Source organism: Rhinoderma darwinii, chromosome 4 (assembly GCF_050947455.1).
Source record: "Rhinoderma darwinii isolate aRhiDar2 chromosome 4, aRhiDar2.hap1, whole genome shotgun sequence".
In the NCBI taxonomy this organism is placed as follows: Eukaryota; Metazoa; Chordata; class Amphibia; order Anura; family Rhinodermatidae; genus Rhinoderma; species Rhinoderma darwinii.
In genome coordinates, this window is record NC_134690.1 from 398648196 (window position 1) to 398675722 (window position 27527).

At 47.8% G+C, this 27527-nt stretch overlaps 1 protein-coding gene across 1 annotated transcript in view; it reads left to right on the forward strand.

Annotated features, from left to right (window-relative positions):
• XDH (xanthine dehydrogenase) overlaps nt 1–27527 on the forward strand; it is a 118679-nt gene that overhangs the window by 84632 nt on the left and 6520 nt on the right. Inside the window, exons 25-33 of the mRNA XM_075863435.1 lie at nt 17762–17953; nt 20215–20360; nt 20784–20865; nt 21289–21384; nt 21722–21850; nt 24636–24710; nt 25207–25259; nt 25392–25506; nt 26185–26250. Of these exons, the coding sequence (XP_075719550.1) occupies nt 17762–17953; nt 20215–20360; nt 20784–20865; nt 21289–21384; nt 21722–21850; nt 24636–24710; nt 25207–25259; nt 25392–25506; nt 26185–26250 (954 nt within the window). The remainder of the gene's footprint in view (nt 1–17761; nt 17954–20214; nt 20361–20783; nt 20866–21288; nt 21385–21721; nt 21851–24635; nt 24711–25206; nt 25260–25391; nt 25507–26184; nt 26251–27527) is intronic.

Sequence of the window (27527 nt, forward strand, 5' to 3'; positions counted from 1 at the left end):
ATTACATTACTTATCCTGTACTGATCCTCCATTATATCCTGTATTATACTCCAGAGCTGCACTCACTATTCTGCTGGTAGAGTCACTGTTTACATACACTACATTACTTATCCTGTACTGATCCTGAGTTACATCCTGTATTATACTCTAGAGCTGCACTCACTATTCTGCTGGTGGAGTCACTGTGTACATACATTACATTACTTATCCTGTACTGATCCTGAGTTACATCCTGTATTATACTCCAGAGCTGTACTCACTATTCTGCTGGTGGAGTCACTGTGTACATACATTACATTACTTATCCTGTACTGATCCTGAGTTACATCCTGTATTATACTCCAGAGCTGTACTCACTATTATGCTGGTGAAGTCACTGTGTACATACATTACATTACTTATCCTGTACTGATCCTGAGTTACATCCTGTATCTCTTTATTTTATATAAATTTACAAAACATAAACTGAAAAACAAATACATAACTAATTCCATATAACCAAAAAATCCACAACCAAATTCTTATAAACAAATTTTCTTATATACATCTCTGTATATGAGAAGAGAAAACTATACCAGACCCGGCCACATACACCCCACTCTTATATACTTACATCTACACTTCATCCGAAACTAAACAATAACTAGAATATATACAAACATCATATAAACGTCATCAAAAGTACCAACAGAAAATCCCCCGACCCGCGTCAACCAAGGGCCTAAAGAAACAACATAATAATGATGATAATAATAATAAAACAACAACATAATAATAATAAAATAATAATAATAATAACCCCAAAAATCCAAAATATAATAATACTAATCCCAATTTTTTTTTTTTTTTTTATCCTTTTTTTTTTTTTTTTTTATATATATATATTTTTTAAACACACTATACACATCCTGACTTTCCCTAACCTTACCCTTCTTACCTAAACTCCACCACCCCAGCCAGCATCTCGCCTCATGTCCTCTCACGTCCGCATAGTCCAGATGCTGGCCCCCACCACCACACCCAACACCCCAGCCCAGCCCCCCGCCCCATGTCCTCCCATGTCCGCATAGTCCGGGGCTGGGTCAGGCAAACCCCCCCCCCCCCCCCGACCCCCTCCCAACCTATCTATTAACCCCCTTAAGTCTATCCCTATTCTAACAACATTTCTACATTATAATACAATACACGTCACCAACCTGTCCAAATACCAAACCATATACAAAATACACCGTACCCGAAAGCACCAAGTTCGGTCGCTTGTAAACCTTTTTCCTGCCATTTCAATCCTAAACAAAACAAAAATCTTCCAGTGCTTACCTAGCCCATCACCAGATAGAGAGAAGGGAAAGCCCCCCCCAGCTCCCCCCCAGAGGCCAAGGTACCACGTCCACCGCTGCACCCTCCCTATCGCTTGCCCTATCTCCTTACCCTATTACTAACCCTTTCTTGACCCTATTGAAAGCTGACCCTATGCTGACCCTCACCTTTCCCTTATTCCGAGTCCTATCGCTATATTTTTTATTGGTGCCTCAGCGGAACGCAGACCCCCACCTCCAGTTGAGCACCGGTGACGACTCCCCCTCCCTCATGAAGGCAGACACATTAAGGCACCCAAAAGGAAAAGCCCCTCCAAAGACGAGAGGCTTTGGATGCTCCCAATCTGCCAACCTCCAAAGAATGCACCTTCACCAGGTCACCCATGATATTGCTAACAACCTCATCCACTAGGAGGATTTTCTTCTGGGTAGAAACTAGACATCGTGCATTCCACATAAAGTGCCTGACCACTATACTGACTAGAAACAAGGTGCAATGGTCCCTACCACCGAGGTCTCCGAACACTCCATAGGCCCACCCAGCATAGGAGAGGCTGGTTAGGCCTGGCCAACCAATGGAGGCTCCCACCCTTTTGTATACCTCTGTATTGAAAGGGCAATGAAGCAGGAAATGCTCCATGCTTTCCAGCACTCCGCCACACTCCTCCCGGGGGCAATCCCGATCATCAGAGCTTCTGCACTTTAGATTGTCCCTCACATACAGTCTCCCATGGAAGCAACGCCAAGCCAAATCCCAAAACTTCTGGGGAATCCTCGCTGAATTTAAAAGTTTTAATCCCACCCCGAGGTCACTACTTGGGCAGTCTTTGAGCGCCAGGGGCTTCTGGAAGTGGGTCATCAGGACCCTCCTGTCAAGAAATTTTCTCGACATGGTCCTGATCTCCCACACCTCCAGACCCCACCGGCGAACAATCTTCAGCGCCAGGGTGGCATAAGCCGGGAGATGTCCGTGAGGTGTACGCAGGTCTTTCACTTGCCCTCCTCTCTCCCATTCCTGGAAGAAAGGCCGAAACCACCCCCTGCAGGAGGATATCCACCAAGGAGCCCTCTCTTGCCAGAGGTTTGCCAGGTTGATCTTAACAAAGGTGTTCACTAGGAACACCACCGGGTTAACCATACCTAACCCGCCTAGTGTCCTTGGTAGGTAAGTAACCTCCCTCTTGATTAGGTTGAGCCTGTTCCCCCATAACAGCTGGAAGAACAGGCTATAGACCCGAGTCCAGAGAGGTTCTGGCAAGATGCACACACTGCCCAGGTAAAGCAACATGGGCACCAGGTAGGCCTTGGCCAAGTGAACCCTTTCCCTCAGGGTTAAGGACCAACCCTTCCATTGGTCGACCTTCTGGGCAACTAGATTCAGCCTATCCTCCCAGTTCTTCTTGGGGTAATCACCCGGGCCAAATTCGACTCCTAAGATCTTAGCAGACCCCTGAGGCTCTGGAAGGGTGTCCGGGAGATCAAAACCAGGATCTCCTCCTCCCAGCCAGAGACTTTTGCACTTATCCCGGTTGATCTTGGACCCAGATGCCAATGAGTAACGCTCCACTTCCGACATCACCCACTCTGCCTCCCCTCTCGAGGAGACAAAAATGGAGACGTCGTCTGCGTACGCAACCACCCTCTGAGTGGCCTCCGGCCCCTCCAGGCCGGCCCCGACTCCCGCCAATGGCCCACGATCGATCCTTTTAAGAAAAGGATCAATTGCGAACGCATATAGCAAAGGGCTCAAGGGACAACCCTGGCGGACACCAGACCCAACCTCAAAGGGGGTTCCAACCCAACCGTTCACCAGCGCAAAAGTCTCAGCCCCAGTGTATAAGGTCTGTAGCCAATTGACAAACCCCCCCGGTAGGCCGTACCTCAGAAGGACCGACCAGAGGTACTTGTGGTCCACCCGGTCAAAAGCCTTGGCCTGGTCCAAGGACAGGATGTACCCCTCCCACCGACCAGAATTTCCCTGCTCCACTGCCTCTCTGACACTGAGGACAGCACTAAATGTGCTGCGGCCTGGAACAGAGCAATGCTGGACCGGCGAAAGGAGCCGGGATGCAAACTTCACCAGCCGATTAAACAGCACCTTTGCGAGAACCTTTCTGTCCGTATTGAGCAGCGCTATGGGACGCCAATTCTCAATACGGGTCGAGTCTTTACCCTTCGATAAAACGATCAAGGCCGACCTCCTCATTGACATTGGCAAAGTACCCGAGGAAAGGCACTCATTAAACACCTCAGTCAAGAGGGGAACTAGGGTTCCTTTAAAAGTCTTATAAAACTCGGATGTTAAGCCATCCGGCCCTGGCGATTTTTTGAGGGCAAGCCCATCAATCGCCAATCCCACTTCCTCTTCCTTGATCGAATCTATCAAAACACCGAGAGAGGGGTCTACCCCTGGCTCAGGGATGGTTTCAGCCAGGAAAGCCGACATCTCGTCTCGGTTTGGATCTTGCTTCCCCAAGAGGTGCGAGTAGAAGGATCTGACGACCTCCAAGATCCCTGATTTGGATCTCTTCAGAGATCCTGTACTATCAATCAGTCCTGTCACAACCTTACGACTCACTGACATCTTACAGTTCCTGTAGGGGTCGGGCGAGCGGTACCTCCCGAAATCCCTCTCAAGAACTAAAGATGTGTGCCTATCATACTGACACCTCCTGAGCAAAGCTTTCACCACGGAGATCTCCTCCCCACTACCCCCGGTTGAGACCAGATGTTCGAGTTTCCTCCTCAGTTCCTGATATAGGCGGTACCTACTCATGGACCTGAGGCTCGAGAGCCTGCGGAAAAATCCTGCCACCCGGACTTTAAACAACTCCCACCACTCAGACTTAGTACCACTGAGATCCAACAAAGGTACCTGGCTCTGAAGAAAATCCTCAAAGGCCTGTCTTATCTCCGCTTCTTCCAAGAGAGTAGAATTCAGCCTCCATATACCTCTTCCCATCTGGAGGGACTCTGCAATGTTCAAAGAGAAAATAATCATACAGTGATCGGAGAACTCCACCTCAACAACGGACACTGGTGAAGAGATGGCTTCCTCCTTCAAAAAAAACCTGTCTATCCTAGACCTACAACTACCTCTACGATAGGTGAAACCCGAGTGGCCTGGGGTATGCCTGATGTGGATATCCACCAGGCGAGCATCGCTAACTATATTTTTTAATGCTACACTATCGTAGGTCAATTTTTTATCTCCGGAACCTCCTCTATCTCGGGGTCTCATGACAGTATTGAAGTCCCCTCCAAAGATAACTTGTCGACCTGAAAAAAGGAAAGGCTTAATCCTCATGAAGAGACTTTTACGGTCCCATTTGCTCTGGGGTCCGTATATATTGATTAGTCTTAATTCCTGTCCCCTCATGAGGACATCTAAGATCAAGCACCTCCCCATTTCTAACTCAATCATCCGTCGGCATGTTACCGGTGCGGTGAAAAGGACCGCCACTCCGCTATAGGGCTCAGCCGCAAGAGACCAGTAGGAGGGCCCGCGTCGCCACTCCCTCCTAGATTTAACGACGTCTGCCAAAAGTGACAGCCTGGTCTCCTGCAAAAACAAAATGTCGGCTTCAACTCGGCCAAGAAAATCAAAGGCTGCAAATCTCGCCCTATCTGACTTAATGCTGGCAACGTTAATTGATGCCAGCGTCAACGGAGTGGGTGCCGCCATCATGGATGTTTGAGTTAGACGGCTTTCTTCTTCCCACCCCCCCCTCTATCTGATGAGGACCCCCCTTCTTTGCCTCGCTTCTTGCAAACTGAGGAGTCCATATTCACCACCCTATTCCCATCTTCATCCCCAAGTACCGGGTCAACCTCCCCCTCTGGGGGCAACGGCCCCTGCAGCAGGGGAGGCTCAACGACTCTAGGGTGCCCTACCATGCCCTCCCTCTTAGTATGAGAGGCTGGAATGTCCACGAGAGCATGGTATCGATCAGTAGAGCGCACCAGGGGGGTACAGGATTTACCTTCCTGGGCCAGGGCGGGGCCAGATGTATTTGGCCCTTGGGTTTTGCCCGGTGTCCCTTTTGCTGTAGGCTGAGTCCTCTCTTCCTCTCCCACAATTTCATAGTGGGAGGACTGAGAGTCCTCAGCCCTCTGCTCCCTTTGGATCCTCCTCATCTCCCCATTCAATTCGGCCTCCCCAGGGGCATCAGATTCAGGGGGGGCATCCAGATCCGAATCAGAGGTTGTCCCAGTTTCCTGGAGCGCCCTCCAAATCCTCTCCTTCCTTCGCTTCTCCGCCCTTCTCTGGCGAGAAGGGGGACCCTTCTTTGCATTCTTCCCTTGCCCCTGTGCCCCATCGTCCCTGCCCGCACCCTCACCCACGGAGGCCTCCCTCCTTTCATCCTCCGCAGGTTTGGAACAAGCATTGACAACAGAGCGAGGACACCGACTGAACGGGTGACCTAAGTCACCACACAGGTTGCACCGAATACGGTCACACGATGCGGCTAGATGACCAATCCCCCCACAATGAGCACACTTCTGCACCTTGCAGCCTGCACTCAAATGTGAGGGGTCGCCACACCGGTGACACAACTTCGGCTGCCCCTGGTAGAAGACAAGGATCCGATCTCTTCCCAGGAAAGCAGACGATGGTATGTGGGACACCGTCTGTCCCAGACGCTTTAGTTTAACCATGAACGTCCAGGCCCCTGACCAGATGCCAAACTCATCCATGTTCTTCCGTGGCATTTCTACTACCTCTCCGTACCTTCCCAACCAGGTCATGATATCAATACAAGAGAGTGACTCGTTACGGGTAAGAACGGTCACTCTCTTGGGACCACTTTGGCGAGAAATTGCTTGTGCAGCAAAGTCTCGCCAGCCAGGCTCGTCCTTCATCAGCTCGTAGTTCCCCCAGAAGACCTCAAGGCCCCCTAGGTGAACAAAGCTGATGTCAAACTCGACCGAGCCATGAGGATGTATCAAGGCAAAGATGTCACTCGCCTTGAAGCCCATCCCCAGCAGCAGCTCCACCACCCTCTTTCTGGGAGGGCACGCATCATTGCCACGCCACCAGAGACGGACCACATTCCTCCTGGCTACAGCCTGCCCGGCTGTTGGGAGCGACCACTGATCTCCTCGTTGCTCTCGGAAGGCATTTAGACCATATCTGTCTATCCAGAAAGACAGGTCCTTCTGCACTCCCCCTATGGTTAGGGTTTGCTTTCCCTCTCTTAAAGCGTCCAAGAGACGTTGTTGCAAGTTACCGTCCCCGGACCTTGAGGATGAAGATGGGTGGGCCCGCTGTCCCCCCGCTGCCACACCAGCATAAGACCTGCCGGATGTCACAGCAAGAGGAGCGCCAGGCCCATTGCCCCTGGTTGATACCCCATCCCCACCACCCACCACCTCACCACCTACAGACACAGCACTCAACACCCCATTACCAGCAGACACTCCAGCATCTTTATTTACAGACACCTGCATAACCCCAGCAGTTCCCACATCCACAGCCGCAACTTTTTTATTTAACCCACCAGGTCCCCCTGCAGTCATCCTTCTGGCCAGGCCTGGTTCTATATTATGCATTTTTACTGTACATTTTGTGTGGGTAGACACTGCTTCAGTCTCCGCATCATCAGGCACCTTTGCAGGGACGCCACCAGATGTTATAAGCGATGTCCCCGCTGTGCCCTCCGCCTCATTAACCTCCATCTGTTCTATGTGCGGAACATTTTTGGGAAAGGGGCCACCGCCGCCCCCGACGCCAGCAGCCCCCTTCTCGCCTACACCACTTTTCAGTGATGCGGACGAAGGAGCCACTGATGTCACTGGAGCCGCCTCCGGCGCCGGACCACTCCCCCCTCCCACAGAGGAGTGGCCAACAGAGCCGGAGCCCCCTCTGTGACCGCCCTTGTCCGGAACGTCTGACGGCTTTACTGCGACACCGACAGACTTCCGGCTTTCAGACACCACATCCGGTTTCTGGTTTACCCGTTCTCCAGACCGCTGACTCGCATCAGAGACCAGTTTCCCGGGCTCGCCATTAACCGGACACGGGGACACACCCCCTGGCGTCACCAGGCCACCAGTACCGCCCCCTTTGCAGGGGTTGGCGTCCGGCGCCATTTTGACCACCACGTGTTCTAATGCCGGACCCGTAACACTCTCCCCGCATTCCCGCTCCAGCCCCACTGCAGAGGCTTGAGCTGGGGGTCTTGCGGGACCTGCGCCCTGATCCTGACTTGCATCTGGCTCAGAGCACAGGAAGGATCTTGCTGTATACACAAGTTTAAATGAACCTTCAGCAGATTTTTTTTCCTTTGTCTTTTTTTTCTTCTTAAATTTTTTTTTTCTTTTGCTTTTCCTCCTCTGCGGGTAACTCCGCACCAAAACAAAATCCCTGGAAGGATACCGGCGACTCCACATTACGGATCTGTGTAAGTAATCCTGGAGGCCGCTCACTGTCAGTATCAAAACTCTCCTGATTTCTCCCAGCTGTGAGTCCACCCTCCTCCTCCTCACTGCTCCTGGGTGCATCAGAATCTGAGCCTTCTCTGGACTTTGCATTCTCATGCTCCATTTTCTCCACCACATTTTCCTTTGCTGTATCTTCCTCCACACATTCTATTTTTATAGGTTCTGCCATCTCGGCAAACCTCTCTTCATTTTTTAATTTTTCACCAAACACCCCTCCGCCTGCCAAAATCTCCTCACGTCTCTCTTCCACTTCTTTTATTTCCTCCAACAAGGATTTCACATTTAAAAGGTATCGGGACCTCTTACCTCCTGAGGCTTTTGCAGCTCTTCCTCTGGCGACCGCCAAGTCCGCACGGAGCCGTTGCAGCGACTTCCTGAGGTCCCGATACTCCTCCAACCGCATAGCCAGACGGGAGCTGAAGTTCTCCACCGTCTCTCCGGTCCTCAGCTGTCCCCATTCCTCCACACGACCGTCATCCAAATGTACGGACGGCGCTGGTCCTTCTCCAGATGACAACACCTCGATCACCCTGCCGGACCGCGTCTCCATACCCTTATCCAGGGTTCCAGCGTCAGGGGGAGCCAGGACAGCCTTGCCCCGAGATGATCTCCTCACCCCCGCGACTGTTTGCATATTCCCAGCCAGCTGGGATGACCCTCTACCCCCCGCTGGCATGCTCCGGGAGGTAGAGGTCTGAGGCTCCATCCTAGGATGGAACCCCCCTCAGGGTACTTTCCAAGCCCAGGCAGATGGTATGAGGCCTGGGCAGATAGAATAAGGAAAGTCCCTGGATCCAAGGCCTGCACGGTAGTCTCAGCAGCTCTCTCCACACCTCCTACTCCACCCACTCCAGAGCTGCACTGACTATTCTGCTGGTGGAGTCACTGTGTACATACATTACATTACTTATCCTGTACTGATCCTGAGTTATATCCTGTATTATACTCCAGAGCTGCACTCACTATTCTGCTGGTGGAGTCACTGTGTACATACATTACATTACTTATCCTGTACTGATCCTGAGTTATATCCTGTATTATACTCCAGAGCTGCACTCACTATTCTGCTGGTGGAGTCACTGTGTATATACATTACATTACTTATCCTGTACTGATCCTGAGTTACATCCTGTATCTCTTTATTTTATATAAATTTACAAAACATAAACTGAAAAACAAATACATAACTAATTCCATATAACCAAAAAGTCACAACCCAATTCTTATAAACAAATTTTCTTATATACATCTCTGTATATGAGAAGAGAAAACCATACCAGACCCGGCCACATACACCCCACTCTTATATACTTACATCTACACTTCATCCGAAACTAAACAATAACTAGAATATATACAAACATCATATAAACGTAATCCAAAGTACTAACAGAAAATCCCCCGACCCGCGTCAACCAAGGGCCTAAAGAAACAACATAATAATGATAATAATAATAATAATAAAACAACAACATAATAATAACAAATAAAATAATAATAATAATAATAAACAAAACAATCCAAAATATAATAATACTAATCCCAATTTTATTTTTTATTTTTTTCTAATTTTTTATTTTTATAATATTTTTTTATTTATTTTTTTAAACACACTATACACATCCTGACTTTCCCTAACCTTACCCTTCTTACCTAAACTCCACCACCCCAGCCAGCATCTCGCCTCATGTCCTCTCACGTCCGCATAGTCCAGATGCTGGCCCCAACCACCACACCCAACACCCCAGCCCAGCCCCCCGCCCCATGTCCTCCCATGTCCGCATAGTCCGGGGCTGGGTCAGGCAAACCCCCCCCCCGACCCCCTCCCAACCTATCTATTAACCCCCTTAAGTCTATCCCTATTCTAACAACATTTCTACAATATAATACAATACACGTCACCAACTTGTCCAAATACCAAACCATATACAAAATACACCGTACCCGAAAGCACCAAGTTCGGTCGCTTGGAAACCTTTTTCCTGCCATTTCAATCCTAAACAAAACAAAAATCTTCCAGTGCTTACCTAGCCCATCACCAGATAGAGAGAAGGGAAAGCCCCCCCCAGCACCCCCCCAGAGGCCAAGGTACCACGTCCTCCGCTGCACCCTCCCTATCGCTTGCCCTATCTCCTTACCCTATTACTAGCCCTTTCTTGACCCTATTGAAAGCTGACCCTATGCTGACCCTCACCTTTCCCTTATTCCGAGCCCTATCGCTATATTTTTTTTTTTGGTGCCTCAGCGGAACGCAGACCCCCACCTCCAGTTGAGCACCGGTGACGACCCCCCCCCCTCCCTCATGAAGGCAGACACATTAAGGCACCCTATAGGAAAAGCCCCTCCAAAGACGAGAGGCTTTGGATGCTCCCAATCTGCCAACCTCCAAAGAATGCACCTTCACCAGGTCACCCATGATATTGCTAACAACCTCATCCACTAGGAGGATTTTCTTCTGGGTAGAAACTAGACATCGTGCATTCCACATAAAGTGCCTGACCACTATACTGACTAGAAACAAGGTGCCATGGTCCCTACCACCGAGGTCTCCGAACACTCCATAGGCCCACCCAGCATAGGAGAGGCTGGTTAGGCCTGGCCAACCAATGGAGGCTCCCACCCTTTTGTATACCTCTGTATTGAAAGGGCAATGAAGCAGGAAATGCTCCATGCTTTCCAGCACTCCGCCGCACTCCTCCCGGGGGCAATCCCGATCATCAGAGCTTCTGCACTTTAGATTGTCCCTCACATACAGTCTCCCATGGAAGCAACGCCAAGCCAGATCCCAAAACTTCTGGGGAATCCTCGCTGAATTTAAAAGTTTTAATCCCACCCCGAGGTCACTACTTGGGCAGTCTTTGAGCGCCAGGGGCTTCTGGAAGTGGGTCATCAGGACCCTCTTGTCAAGAAATTTTCTCGACATGGTCCTGATCTCCCACACCTCCAGACCCCACCGGCGAACAATCTTCAGCGCCAGGGTGGCATAAGCCGGGAGATGTCCGTGAGGTGTACGCAGGTCTTTCACTTGCCCTCCTCTCTCCCATTCCTGGAAGAAAGGCCGAAACCACCCCCTGCAGGAGGATATCCACCAAGGAGCCCTCTCTTGCCAGAGGTTTGCCAGGTTGATCTTAACAAAGGTGTTCACTAGGAACACCACCGGGTTAACCATACCTAACCCGCCTAGTGTCCTTGGTAGGTAAGTAACCTCCCTCTTGATTAGGTTGAGCCTGTTCCCCCATAACAGCTGGAAGAACAGGCTATAGACCCGAGTCCAGAGAGGTTCTGGCAAGATGCACACACTGCCCAGGTAAAGCAACATGGGCACCAGGTAGGCCTTGGCCAAGTGAACCCTTTCCCTCAGGGTTAAGGACCAACCCTTCCATTGGTCGACCTTCTGGGCAACTAGATTCAGCCTATCCTCCCAGTTCTTCTTGGGGTAATCACCCGGGCCAAATTCGACTCCTAAGATCTTAGCAGACCCCTGAGGCTCTGGAAGGGTGTCCGGGAGATCAAAACCAGGATCTCCTCCTCCCAGCCAGAGACTTTTGCACTTATCCCGGTTGATCTTGGACCCAGATGCCAATGAGTAACGCTCCACTTCCGACATCACCCACTCTGCCTCCCCTCTCGAGGAGACAAAAATGGAGACGTCGTCTGCGTACGCAACCACCCTCTGAGTGGCCTCCGGCCCCTCCAGGCCGGCCCCGACTCCCGCCAATGGCCCACGATCGATCCTTTTAAGAAAAGGATCAATTGCGAACGCATATAGCAAAGGGCTCAAGGGACAACCCTGGCGGACACCAGACCCAACCTCAAAGGGGGTTCCAACCCAACCGTTCACCAGCGCAAAAGTCTCAGCCCCAGTGTATAAGGTCTGTAGCCAATTGACAAACCCCCCCGGTAGGCCGTACCTCAGAAGGACCGACCAGAGGTACTCGTGGTCCACCCGGTCAAAAGCCTTGGCCTGGTCCAAGGACAGGATGTACCCCTCCCACCGACCAGAATTTCCCTGCTCCACTGCCTCTCTGACACTGAGGACAGCACTAAATGTGCTGCGGCCTGGAACAGAGCAATGCTGGACCGGCGAAAGGAGCCGGGATGCAAACTTCACCAGCCGATTAAACAGCACCTTTGCGAGAACCTTTCTGTCCGTATTGAGCAGCGCTATGGGACGCCAATTCTCAATACGGGTCGAGTCTTTACCCTTCGATAAAACGATCAAGGCCGACCTCCTCATTGACATTGGCAAAGTACCCGAGGAAAGGCACTCATTAAACACCTCAGTCAAGAGGGGAACTAGGGTTCCTTTAAAAGTCTTATAAAACTCGGATGTTAAGCCATCCGGCCCTGGCGATTTTTTGAGGGCAAGCCCATCAATCGCCAATCCCACTTCCTCTTCCTTGATCGAATCTATCAAACCACCGAGAGAGGGGTCTACCCCTGGCTCAGGGATGGTTTCAGCCAGGAAAGCCGACATCTCGTCTCGGTTTGGATCTTGCTTCCCCAAGAGGTGCGAGTAGAAGGATCTGACGACCTCCAAGATCCCTGATTTGGATCTCTTCAGAGATCCTGTACTATCAATCAGTCCTGTCACAACCTTACGACTCACTGACATCTTACAGTTCCTGTAGGGGTCTGGCGAGCGGTACCTCCCGAAATCCCTCTCAAGAACTAAAGATGTGTGCCTATCATACTGACACCTCCTGAGCAAGGCTTTCACCACGGAGATCTCCTCCCCACTACCCCCGGTTGAGACCAGATGTTCGAGTTTCCTCCTCAGTTCCTGATATAGGCGGTACCTACTCATGGACCTGAGGCTCGAGAGCCTGCGGAAAAATCCTGCCACCCGGACTTTAAACAACTCCCACCACTCAGACTTAGTACCACTGAGATCCAACAAAGGTACCTGGCTCTGAAGAAAATCCTCAAAGGCCTGTCTTATCTCCGCTTCTTCCAAGAGAGTAGAATTCAGCCTCCATATACCTCTTCCCATCTGGAGGGACTCTGCAATGTTCAAAGAGAAAATAATCATACAGTGATCGGAGAACTCCACCTCAACAACGGACACTGGTGAAGAGATGGCTTCCTCCTTCAAAAAAAACCTGTCTATCCTAGACCTACAACTACCTCTACGATAGGTGAAACCCGAGTGGCCTGGGGTATGCCTGATGTGGATATCCACCAGGCGAGCATCGCTAACTATATTTTTTAATGCTACACTATCGTAGGTCAATTTTTTATCTCCGGAACCTCCTCTATCTCGGGGTCTCATGACAGTATTGAAGTCCCCTCCAAAGATAACTTGTCGACCTGAAAAAAGGAAAGGCTTAATCCTCATGAAGAGACTTTTACGGTCCCATTTGCTCTGGGGTCCGTATATATTGATTAGTCTTAATTCCTGTCTCCTCATGAGGACATCTAAGATCAAGCACCTCCCCATTTCTAACTCAATCATCCGTCGGCATGTTACCGGTGCGGTGAAAAGGACCGCCACTCCGCTATAGGGCTCAGCCGCAAGAGACCAGTAGGAGGGCCCGCGTCGCCACTCCCTCCTAGATTTAACGACGTCTGCCAAAAGTGACAGCCTGGTCTCCTGCAAAAACAAAATGTCGGCTTCAACTCGGCCAAGAAAATCAAAGGCTGCAAATCTCGCCCTATCTGACTTAATGCTGGCAACGTTAATTGATGCCAGCGTCAACGGAATGGGTGCCGCCATCATGGATGTTTGAGTTAGACGGCTTTCTTCTTCCCACCCCCCCCTCTATCTGATGAGGACCCCCCTTCTTTGCCTCGCTTCTTGCAAACTGAGGAGTCCATATTCACCACCCTATTCCCATCTTCATCCCCAAGTTCCGGGTCAACCTCCCCCTCTGGGGGCAACGGCCCCTGCAGCAGGGGAGGCTCAACGACTCTAGGGTGCCCTACCATGCCCTCCCTCTTAGTATGAGAGGCTGGAATGTCCACGAGAGCATGGTATCGATCAGTAGAGCGCACCAGGGGGGTACAGGATTTACCTTCCTGGGCCAGGGCGGGGCCAGATGTATTTGGCCCTTGGGTTTTGCCCGGTGTCCCTTTTGCTGTAGGCTGAGTCCTCTCTTCCTCTCCCACACTTTCATAGTGGGAGGACTGAGAGTCCTCAGCCCTCTGCTCCCTTTGGATCCTCCTCATCTCCCCATTCAATTCGGCCTCCCCAGGGGCATCAGATTCAGGGGGGGCATCCAGATCCGAATCAGAGGTTGTCCCAGTTTCCTGGAGCGCCCTCCAAATCCTCTCCTTCCTTCGCTTCTCCGCCCTTCTCTGGCGAGAAGGGGGACCCTTCTTTGCATTCTTCCCTTGCCCCTGTGCCCCATCGTCCCTGCCCGCACCCTCACCCACGGAGGCCTCCCTCCTTTCATCCTCCGCAGGTTTGGAACAAGCATTGACAACAGAGCGAGGACACCGACTGAACGGGTGACCTAAGTCACCACACAGGTTGCACCGAATACGGTCACACGATGCGGCTAGATGACCAATCCCCCCACAATGAGCACACTTCTGCACCTTGCAGCCTGCACTCAAATGTGAGGGGTCGCCACACCGGTGACACAACTTCGGCTGCCCCTGGTAGAAGACAAGGATCCGATCTCTTCCCAGGAAAGCAGACGATGGTATGTGGGACACCGTCTGTCCCAGACGCTTTAATTTAACCATGAACGTCCAGGCCCCTGACCAGATGCCAAACTCATCCATGTTCTTCCGTGGCATCTCTACTACCTCTCCGTACCTTCCCAACCAGGTCATGATATCAATACAAGAGAGTGACTCATTACGGGTAAGAACGGTCACTCTCTTGGGACCACTTTGGCGAGAAATTGCTTGTGCAGCAAAGTCTCGCCAGCCAGGCTCGTCCTTCATCAGCTCGTAGTTCCCCCAGAAGACCTCAAGGCCCCCTAGGTGAACAAAGCTGATGTCAAACTCGACCGAGCCATGAGGATGTATCAAGGCAAAGATGTCACTCGCCTTGAAGCCCATCCCCAGCAGCAGCTCCACCACCCTCTTTCTGGGAGGGCACGCATCATTGCCACGCCACCGGAGACGGACCACATTCCTCCTGGCTACAGCCTGCCCGGCTGTTGGGAGCGACCACTGATCTCCTCGTTGCTCTCGGAAGGCATTTAGACCATATCTGTCTATCCAGAAAGACAGGTCCTTCTGCACTCCCCCTATGGTTAGGGTTTGCTTTCCCTCTCTTAAAGCGTCCAAGAGACGTTGTTGCAAGTTACCGTCCCCGGACCTTGAGGATGAAGATGGGTGGGCCCGCTGTCCCCCCGCTGCCACACCAGCATAAGACCTGCCGGATGTCACAGCAAGAGGAGCGCCAGGCCCATTGCCCCTGGTTGATACCCCATCCCCACCACCCACCACCTCACCACCTACAGACACAGCACTCAACACCCCATTACCAGCAGACACTCCAGCAACTTTATTTACAGACACCTGCATACCCCCAGCAGTTCCCACATCCACAGCCGCAACTTTTTTTATTTAACCCACCAGGTCCCCCTGCAGTCATCCTTCTGGCCAGGCCTGGTCCTATGTTATGTATTTTTTCTGTGCATTTTGTGTGGGTAGACACTGCTTCAGTCTCCGCATCATCAGGCACCTTTGCAGGGACGCCACCAGATGTTATAAGCGGTGTCCCCGCTGTGCCCTCCGCCTCATTAACCTCCATCTTTTCTATGTGCGGAACATTTTTGGGAAAGGGGCCACCGCCGCCCCCGACGCCAGCAGCCCCCTTCTCGCCTACACCACTTTTCAGTGATGCGGACGAAGGAGCCACTGATGTCACTGGAGCCGCCTCCGGCGCCGGACCACTCCCCCCTCCCACAGAGGAGTGGCCAACAGAGCCGGAGCCCCCTCTGTGACCGCCCTTGTCCGGAACGTCTGACGGCTTTACTGCGACACCGACAGACTTCCGGCTTTCAGACACCACATCCGGTTTCTGGTTTACCCGTTCTCCAGACCGCTGACTCGCATCAGAGACCAGTTTCCCGGGCTCGCCATTAACCGGACACGGGGACACACCCCCTGGCGTCACCAGGCCACCAGTACCGCCCCCTTTGCAGGGGTTGGCGTCCGGCGCCATTTTGACCACCACGTGTTCTAATGCCGGACCCGTAACACTCTCCCCGCATTCCCGCTCCAGCCCCACTGCAGAGGCTTGAGCTGGGGGTCTTGCGGGACCTGCGCCCTGATCCTGACTTTCATCTGGCTCAGAGCACAGGAAGGATCTTGCTGTATACACAAGTTTAAATGAACCTTCAGCAGATTTTTTTTCCTTTGTCTTTTTTTTCTTCTTAAATTTTTTTTTCTTTTGCTTTTCCTCCTCTGCGGGTAACTCCGTACCGAAACAAAATCCCTGGAAGGATACCGGCGACTCCACATTACGGATCTGAGTGAGTAATCCTGGAGGCCGCTCACTGTCAGTATCAAAACTCTCCTGATTTCTCCCAGCTGTGAGTCCACCCTCCTCCTCCTCACTGCTCCTGGGTGCCTCAGAATCTGAGCCTTCTCTGGACTTTGCATTCTCATGCTCCATTTTCTCCCCCACAATTTCCTTTGCTGTGTCTGGGGCTCTGCTGTCTTCCTCCACACTTTCTATTTTTATAGGTTCTGCCATCTCGGCAAACCTCTCTTCATTTTTTAATTTTTCACCAAACACCCCTCCGCCTGCCAAAATCTCCTCACGTCTCTCTTCCACTTCTTTTATTTCCTCCAACAAGGATTTCACATTTAAAAGGTATCGGGACCTCTTACCTCCTGAGGCTTTTGCAGCTCTTCCTCTGGCGACCGCCAAGTCCGCACGGAGCCGTTGCAGCGACTTCCTGAGGTCCCGATACTCCTCCAACCGCATAGCCAGACGGGAGCTGAAGTTCTCCACCGTCTCTCCGGTCCTCAGCTGTCCCCATTCCTCCACACGACCGTCATCCAAATGTCCGGACGGCGCTGGTCCTTCTCCAGATGACAACACCTCGATCACCCTGCCGGACCGCGTCTCCATACCCTTATCCAGGGTTCCAGCGTCAGGGGGAGCCAGGACAGCCTTGCCCCGAGATGATCTCCTCACCCCCGCGACTGTTTGCATATTCCCAGCCAGCTGGGATGACCCTCTACCCCCCGCTGGCATGCTCCGGGAGGTAGAGGTCTGAGGCTCCATCCTAGGATGGAACCCCCCTCAGGGTACTTTCCAAGCCCAGGCAGATGGTATGAGGCCTGGGCAGATAGAATAAGGAAAGTCCCTGGATCCAAGGCCTGCACGGTAGTCTCAGCAGCTCTCTCCACACCTCCTACTCCACCCACTCCAGAGCTGCACTGACTATTCTGCTGGTGGAGTCACTGTGTACATACATTACATTACTTATCCTGTACTGATCCTGAGTTACATCCTGTATTATACTCCAGAGCTGCACTCACTATTCTGCTGGTGAAGTCACTGTGTACATACATTACATTACTTATCCTGTACTGATCCTGAGTTACATCCTGTATTATACTCCAGAGCTGCACTCACTATTCTGCTGGTGGAGTCACTGTGTACATACATTACTTATCCTGTACTGATCCTGAGTTACAGCCTGTATTATACTCCAGAGCTGCACTCACTATTCTGCTGGTGGAGTCACTGTGTACATACATTACATTATTATTATTATTATTATTATTATTATTAATATTATTATTATCCAGATCTGAATTGACAATTCTCTAGACTTCAGACCTAAAATCTTGTAGCATTACTTGCTGGTTCAGTGTCTGCATAGAGCTTGCTCTAGTAATTAGCATTATATGAGCTGAGCAGTTAGGGTTGTGTTTGTCGACAATCTTGCTGACTGTTTCCAATACAAAACCGGTTAATGACTAGTAGGAAAAATTAAGTAATGCTTTTACTGATACTTATGGGGATCTTTTAGTTTTCTCTGTTCGTTTTCCTCTGTACTAATTGATCATCTTCTTTTTGACAGATTCTTGACAGAACTTTATTCCATATGGATAATTCTTACAAAATCCTCAACATTAAGGGCACTGGATACATGTGTAAGACCAACTTACCCTCTAATACAGCTTTTCGAGGCTTTGGTGGCCCACAAGGAATGATGGTGGTAGAAACCTGGATGAGCGACGTAGCTGAGACTTGCAGACTGCCCCCGGAACATGTGAGTTCTACAACAGATGAATATCGATAGGGGAAATTAATAAAAAATGATCTTCCGACAGTTCACATTGGTGGAGTCTATGAGCTCAGTCCACCTCCGATCTAATAGATGATGGTTGGACCAAGACAGCTATGGCTTGTCTTCCAATCTAATCATTAATATAAGACCTATATAAATGAATCACATTGCAATTCTAGCGGTGCAGTTAGCAGGTTTTCCTAATATCTGGCACCCACTTTTAGGCAGTTCAAGAAAAAAAATCTATTTGAAGGCTGTCATTCTTCATTTTCACCACTAGGGTGAATGACTTCAATGAGCGCTGTAAAATTCCCTATGCAGTGCGTTCCCCCTAGTGGCAGCTGCAGGAAGACAGAATTTTATCAGGTTACACTATGGATGAGTGAAGGGAACCAGATCTCTGAACTTCACAATAATTCTGGATCCATTTATGAAATAAAAGCTTGAGACCCCCCTTAAACCCTTCACCATCCTAAATAATATAATTTCATATTAAATGGTTAGGCCCCATGCACACGACCGTAAAAACTCCCATAATTACGGGCCCTTAGACTTCTATTGGCCACGGGTACCTCCCCGTATGCTTACAGGAAGGTGCCCGTGCCGTTGAAAAAGATAGAACATGTCCTATTTCAGGCCGTAATTACGGCACGGGCAGCCCATAGAAGTGACTACGTGTGTGCACCCGTAATTACGGGAGCGTTGCTAGGCGACGTCAGTAAATAGTCACTGTCCAGGGTGCTGAAAGAGTTAACCACTAAAGAATCAGATACTTCCAGGGATATTAGATAGTATCCCATAACCACCGTGTATAATGTATATCAATATTAACCCCTTCTTTACCTTAGACCACCAGAGATATTAGGTATTAACTCTAGACCACCAGGAGTGTGGGGGGAATACTATCACTAACCCGAAAACCCCCCCCCTGTATCAGTGTATGATGTCATTTATGTATAATGTTGGCAAAATCCATATATTTGTGGACATCTTACTGTCTGTGTTTTGGGCACCAATGCCCTTAACCCTTTCCTTTCATAATTCTGTGTTTACCCCTGAAGTTCCTTTAATCTGATATTTGATAATCAAAAAATTCTGATAATCCAGCACTTGTTTGCAGCACAGAAATACATTATAATGTGGAATTTCATAAATTTGGAGGCAGAGGACCAAGCAAAGTATTGATATTTTATGCTGTATAAATTTAGTTTTTTTTACCCTTACAAGTACATTTTATACAATTTTCTATGACTATCCAAAACTCATCCTATGACGACTAATAGGAACATATTTCTGTCTCAGAGCATCAGTTGTTACTTTTACTTGCGCCCCCTACTGTTACCAACTATCAATGGGGTTGTCTAGTTTAGAAAACCCGTTTTCATATACCATATCAGGGTATTTCAAAGTTAATAAAAGGGGGTCCCACATTCAGGACACTCATTTGTTTAGCCAGAGCAGCTACAAAGAGCGTCTCTCACTCTGGAGGACCCAACATGTCCATGCGTTACACAGACAGCTCATGAATTTGAATGGACACTGTGTAATGTCTTATTTCTCCTGTGGTGGCACTGCAGGGAAATTGAACACTTACTGCCAGGTTGCCCACCTTTTCTTTGTTTACTGTAGTAGTATCAAGGGGCATGGGCATGAAACTTTTTGATTAGAAATAATTTGCGTGACTTTTTTGAATGTCCAGGAAATCCTGTCTGCTGTATCTAGAAAGAAAAACTGTCCATTGCAGTCACATTGTTACGGCATATGAGCTGTGTACAATCATGGCACAATACTGTCCTAATAGAAGCTGGTCTATAGTTGTGTTCCATAGGAAAGCATTGTGTTGCACGATACGTAATAACTTTTATGCGACCCTAAACCGTAGCCTGACAGTGCCGCTACACAGAAGTCAATGTAAAGTTGCACATAAATAATACAATGTTTCCATTGAAAAAAAGCAAATCCTACGATCACATTAAAGGAAATGTATCTGATTAGAAAAACATGACTGCTTTTTTCCAGAAATAGTGCCACCCTTGTCTATAGGCCGTTATTGGTATTGCAGCTTGGTAATTCACTTGAATGTAGCTGACCTGCAATACCACACACAGCCCATGGACAAGACTGGCGCTGTTTCTGGAAAAAAGCTGCCAAGTCGCCCTCTAGCCCCAAGGCGAACTATTGGAAGGAGAGACTTTCTATGTTTTATCCTTACATTCTGATATTACAGTATAACCCATATGTAGGTCAGGAAGCTGAACATGTATCAGGAGGGAGATCTCACTCATTTCAATCAGAAGCTGGAAGCGTTCAATGTCCACCGCTGCTGGGACGAATGTCTCAAGAAGTCCCATTACCAGGAAAGAAAAATCGCCATCGGAAAGTTTAACAGGTGAAAAACAAGAACGCGTTCAGCGACCCCTTCTCAATGAGGTTCTTGTAAAAAAAAAACATTATTACCGTTTTTTGCTTGGCGCAGATATTATTGTACGCACGCCATATTCATATATAGGTCGCAAATTTGTGGCAAAATTAATCATCAGCCTTTAAAAATACCGTCCTATAATGTAGAATCTGCCCCGACTACAGGTCACTCATCCTATAACAGGGGTCAGTAACATTCAGCACTCCAGCTCTTGTGACACTACAATTCCCAGCATGCTCGGAAAGCCTTTGGCTGGAATAATAATCAGAGCATTGTTGGAGTTGTAGTTTCACAACAGCTGGAGTGCTGAAGGTTGCTGACCCCTGTCCTATAATATGTAACCACAAGTGATCCCTATATTTAATGCCCCCATCTTGTGCCCTTCCATAGGCAGCATCGCTGGAAGAAGAGGGGCATCGCAATCATCCCAACCAAGTTTGGCATCAGCTTCACCCTGTCGTTCCTCAATCAGGTTCATGTTGCTTTCGTTTTCTCATCCGTGCGATTAACATTATTTGTACTTCTTATAAAGTTTTTTTTTTCCTGGGACTGATATTTATGGCACGATCGATGCCGATCACCTGCATAAAGGGGCTGCGACTCTTGCTGGAGAACCGCGACCCCTTTAATGTTTACCCAAGCACAGCGCCATACATCTGGTTGTGGCTGTGTCTGGTACTGCAGCTCAGTCCCATCCAAGTAAATAGGACTGAGCTGCAGTACCAGGCCCAGCCACAACCAAATGTGCAGCGCTATGACGGGGTAAACATTAAAGAGGGACTCCGCGCTCTCCTTTAAGCAGCTGATCAGAGATTCCCAGGAGTTGGACCCCCACTGATTAGATATTGATGGACTAATGATGGAAAATCTCATTAGTTGTATGTATTTATTACAGGCCGGTGCCCTGGTCCATGTGTACACAGACGGGTCTGTCCTCCTGACTCATGGAGGAACAGAAATGGGTCAAGGACTTCATACCAAGATGATTCAGGTAACGGTACACAGGACAATTAGAATAGTCTATATGAATGTATGAGAAGAAGAAAATACCAAAAGGGAAAGTTTACCCTTTGAAACAATTCATTAATTGTGCCAATGCATCTAAAATCAAAAAACGAAGCAACTTTACTCATAGTCCTAATTAAAAAATCTGATATCGTTTTGTGCATACAGCTACTTTGCAGACCTATGTGTCTCCATGGTTACAGACTACAAAGAAATCCTGTGTAGTCTGATCCTGCAGTCATATTGACATCCATCTGTCCCCTACCTCTTGCTCACATACATTACTAGATCTAACATAGGATTTTTTCTTTTCCATTTCGCAGGTCGCCAGCAAAGCTTTGGGAATACCAACCTCAAAAATCTATATTAGTGAGACCAGCACCAATACGGTCCCCAACACATCTCCAACGGCCGCATCAGTCAGTTCAGACCTCAATGGCATGGCCGTATGTGTAAGTCTCTGCTGCCTGAGACATCGGAAATCATTCATCTCCATAATAAAAACAGAATTCTGGTTCCCTGCAGCCACCACTAGGGGGAGCTAACTACATATGCTAGTATTGAACTCAATGGAAGCTGTAAAACCTGTATGCATTGTGCTCCCCCTAGTGGTGGCTGCAATAATTACTCATGTATGTAGGAATAGTCAGTGGGCGACTGATATAATGCAATGGCTACGAAGCCGTAGCTCAATCAGGAAAATAAACTGTGTAAATGTTAACATGGAGAATAATATAACACGACACATTTATATCTTACACATTATGGCTTTTAACCAAATACCGACATTTGACGTAACTGTACAACATAGTCGGGAGGGGTGAGTATGGACTGAGCCCGCACCATACTCGGCATGTGGCGGCTGTAACATACTTGTCAAACAGGCATGTCAATAGCGAACGCGGTATCTAAACCGTTAAAAAGAGGGGGTCACTTAATTCCCCCCCTCTGTGACCCTATTGTGGGGTGCCGATGGTTATCATGGCAGCCTGGGCCCCTATATGGAAGGGGGCCAGATGCAGGGCTTAATAGGAGCCCTGTAAAAATTACAATCTACTGCCATACATACGTATTGGAGTGTAGTGTATCAGTGATCAAACAATTACATGTGCAAGTCCACTAGCGGGAGTAAAAAAAAAAAAAAATTAAAAATGTAAATAAAAAGTTTAGCAATATACAAAAAAAAAAATAATAATAAAGTATTAAAAGTAAAAAAAAACAAACTTCCCAAGTAATGTAAAAAAGAAAAAAAAAACATAACTGGTATAAGTCTGAGCTATTATAATATAACATTATGTAACCTGCAGGCTGAATGCCGTAAAAAACAACAAACAAACAAAACCGCCAATATTACTGTTTTTTGGTTACCTTAGTTCTGATTTTTTTTTAATAAAACGTGTTCAAAAAGTCCTATGTAAAAGCTACAACTTGCAAAAAGCAAATCCACACACCGCTCAGTTGACAGAAAAATAATAAAGTTCTGGCTCTTTAAATATGGGGACACTAACAATTTTTTTAAACAAATGTATTTTCTTTGTAAAAGTGGTAAAACATAAAAAAAACGATATTATTTGGTATCGCCGTAATCGTATTGACCTGCAGAATAATGTTAGTGCAGTAAAAATGAAACCCAAAAAAACTATGCAAGGATTGCTGTTTTTTGCCCATTCCACCCAACAAAACATTTTTTTAACATTTTCTAGTACATTATATGGTACTCGTTCTGCAAAAAACAAGCCCTCATACGGCTATGTTAAAGAAAGAATTTAAGTTTTTTGGAAAAATTGCTGCGTTAAAGTGAACCTACCGTACATCATAAATAAATGTTTTCCTAATTTACCTCCGCTGCTTGGTGCAGAGCACCGCTCCCCTGTTCTCCCTCTCACTCATAACTATAAAAATCTCTGCTGCCTTTTGCCACCACTAGGGGGCAATCTGTATACAGCTGCAGACATTAACAAAAAGTGAGTGTGGGCTTCCATCGCACACCAGTGACATGCTTGACACATGACGCACACTGTCACACTGTATATCAATCACACACACTTACCAGATCCTTGCAGGCAGATGAGAGACATCTCCTGCAGAGAAAACCACACCTGATATTGTGAGGCCCCGCCCCAATTCCATAAAGTCACTCCCCTCGGACATCATGAAGCTCCACCCTCCAGTGGAACAGTAATGTCCCCAAACAGCCAGCAACTGTCTTAGTCCTACAGTGGCAGAGAGGGCCCCCTCCCCCTCCAGGTTCCCTGTGCCACTGTACAGGTATTATGTCCACCCCTGCTGTATACAGCTCCTATTGACCAGAATAAGAGCTGCATAAAGATCGCCCCCTAGTGGCATCCAGAAGAAAACGTTTTGACGAGTGTGTGTCAGGGGATTGAGCTGTGGATGAAAGAAGCAGCGCACTGAAGCCTTGTCAGGTATATTAGGAAAATTCTCCAAATCACATGTTTCATTCCTAATTATCATCACAATAATGTTGTTAAAGGGGTTCTCCTACGTCTTAGAAGGGTCCTTTAAGTTTAAGCTGATCTCAAAGTGTCCCCCTACTGGAACCCCCAGCGATCTTCTGTAATCTGCAGGGAAACCTGGCAGTAAGTGTTCAGTTTCCCTGCAGCGCCACCACAGGTGAGATGAAGCATTACAATGTCCATTCATATCAATGTGTTGTCTGTGTAATATAGGACAGGACACGTCCCCCAAAGAGAGAGACGCTCTATGTAACCGCTCTCTACTCTGACCAAGGGATGAGGATCCCGAACAGACAACCCACCTGTATTATTTCACTAATAGGGTGTATGAAAATGGGTTTTCTAAACTGGACAATCCCCTTAAGAGATTTTACACCACAGTACTTTATCTGTTATTGGTAAAGAAATATGGTCCTAGAAACTGCACAATATATCTTTATATGGGGTTGGAACTCTTTTCCTATACAGAGCTCCAAATCCTCTACTCCTAAAATCCTGCCTACCTGCAGCTGCCACTAGGGGAGCTCACTACATATATACATTTAACTTAATGGGGCTTGTATAATTCTATATGTAGTGAGCTCCCCCTAGTGGCCACTGTAGACTGCCAAAATTTTATCATTTAACTCCATATTAGGAAACAAGGTATGTAGAGGTCTATATAAGAAAAACAGGGCTCCAATAATGCTCTGGGCCCTCAGGTACGTTGAATGCAGTTTGTGTTTACATGTTCTTGATAGTTTCATCCTTATAATTATAGAACGCTTGTCAGACATTACTACAGAGGCTGGAACCTTACAAAGAATCTAACCCCGGTGGGACATGGGACAGCTGGGTACGTATATATCTATATATATTATTATTATTCCTTTATATAGCACCAACATATTACATGGCACTGTACATTAAAGGGGTTTAACTTGAAATGGGTAGGTAGAGAGCTCCAGAGAATGAGGGGCAGTTCAGGAGAAATCCTACAGCTGTGGACAGGAAAAGTGTTCCTTAAAGCTGTGAGACTCCAATGCAAAGTCTACACAAGCTCCGCCCACAGCAGTACCTATAGTGCACATACAGCAAGAATTTCACCGTTTTTGCCGGTGCAAAGCGTGGATTTAATAATTCTAATACTAGTGATATCCACCGGACAATTCACAACAGCTGTAAATTGAGATGTTCCTGATTTACCAGTAAAACATTTCTAAAATCGAAAATCTGACACCTAGTGGCCAAAATAAAAACTGCAATATTTCACATTTGAACTAAAGTGTAGGGATGATGAAACATAATGTAAAATATGATAATAATTTTCCGGGTTTTTATTTCCATACTAGGTCAGATCTGCTTATGAGGACAGGATAAGCCTCTCAGCCACCGGATACTACAGGTATCCCATATACACTATTATATCGTAACACTGGGATATTTATAAGAATTCAGTATTTGTTACATGTGAATATTTTTCCACATTTTTTCACTTGTTCTCATTAAACCTGGGAGGTTTTTTTTTTCACTCCAGGATTGACGACATTGGTTATGACCATGAGAAAAATCAGGGGAGACCCAGCAACTACTTCAGCTATGGGGTGGCGTGTTCTGAAGTTGAAATTGACTGTTTAACTGGTGACCATAAGGTAAAATATGACCAAATATAATATGTAATTAAATATAGTATAAGACACTATAATATGATGCAATATAACAGGGCATAATTAATAGTATAATATATAAAATAGTAGATTGTACAGTAAAATTTATGCTTAAATCTGGAATTTTGAATTTCTGCTAATCCGGTATTCTAAAAAGTAGTTCTCATACCACATCAGCAGGAAATCGAGCAATGATCCGAAGTCTACCAGGTATTTGTCCAAAAATTCCAATAATCTGGCACCTCACCAATTTTATGGATCATATCCAATTTTTACTGCAGGTCTATATGAAGGGGGTGTCCTTTAATAAAAGTGTATAGCCCCTTTTTAAGTGCATCTAGCTATAAGCATAAAGTTAAATGATAAAATTCTAGCTACCTGCAGCCACCACTAGGGGGAGCTCACTGCATAGAAGTGAATACAGCTTCTATGGTAGTCAATAATAACACAGTATGCAGTAAGCTCCTGAGCTCCCTCTAGTGGTGGCTGCAGGAAGCGTGAATTGTATCATGTAATGCAGGCGATTTGGAGCTCTGGATACTACAAAGATATATTATGAAATTAATCAGCACACAATTTTGGACCAATTTAGAACAAAAAAAAAGCAGCAATATGTGCGTTTTAAAGGCAAACCTCACTTTTTCTTTATATGATGTTTTTCAGAACTTGCGTACAGATATAGTGATGGATGTTGGCACCAGCCTTAACCCAGCAATAGATATAGGGCAGGTGAGTAACACACAATTCCTACCACTGGCGTAGCTATAGGGGTCGCAGCGGTCGCAATTGTGACCGGGCCCCGAAGCCAGGGGGGCCCACGGCCCCCCGCACCACATCAATAAAAAGTTACTATAGTAACTCGGGCCGCGGGCCCCTGTTACTATAGTAACATAGTTTACTTACCTTCCTGGTTCCGGATCGCAACGGAGGTCCTGACGTCAAGCACTGTGCGCAGCGCATGACGTCACCACGCTATGCGCCGCGCACAGCATCGAGACGACAGAACTCCCGCCGCGGCCGAAGAGGAAGGTAAGGTTAGCCCTGACTGGCGGGGTCCGACTCCCGGGACCCGCCAATCAGCTGTTTTGAAGGGGCCGCAGCACTCGTACGAGAGCTGCTCCCCTTCATTCCTGTCACTTCATTCCGGTCACACTGTGAATCCATGTCGGCGATTCCAAGTGTGAGCGAGTAGTGAAATGAAGGGGAAGCAGCTCTCGTACGAGTGCTGCGGCCCCTTCAAAACAGCTGATTGGCGGGTCCCGAGAGACACATCAGCTATTGATGGCCTATCCTGAGGATAGGCCATCAATGTTTAGGGACTGCACAACCCCTAAGCCTACGATGTAGCAGGCTTAGGGGGCCCATGAGACAGGATCACAGATTGTGTGATCCTGTCTGCTGGGCCCTGTATCTAAGCCAATCACATGGTAGGCTTAGATACATGGCCCATGCGTGATCCTGTCTGCTGGGCCCTGTATCTATGCCAATCACATGGTAGGCTTAGATACATGGCCCATGCGTGATCCTGTCTGCTGGGCCCTGTATCTAAGCCAATCACATGGTAGGCTTAGATACATGGCCCATGTGTGATCCTGTCTGCTGGGCCCGGTATATAAGCCTACCACACTGTAGGTTTAGATACAGGGCCCCAGCACACAGTAATCTTATACTGTATAAGATTACTGTCTGCTGGACCCTGTATCTAAGCCTACGTTGTGGTAGGCTTAGATACAGGGTCCCACAGACAGTATCACACATGGGCCCTGTATCTAAGCCTAACACACGTGTTTCTAATAATTTTTTGTGTGTTTTCTTACAGGTTCGGTCGTTGGAATACGGCGGATTCCAGGACTACTTCGATGACAGCTTTTTTTTTATTATCAATAAAATGGTTAATGAGGGCTGTGTGTTTTTTTTTTTTTTATTTCAATAAAAAAAAAATTCTATGTCTTTGTGTTTTTTTTTAAACTATATTACTACCGCCTTAGTAATGGCCGCCGGCTGAT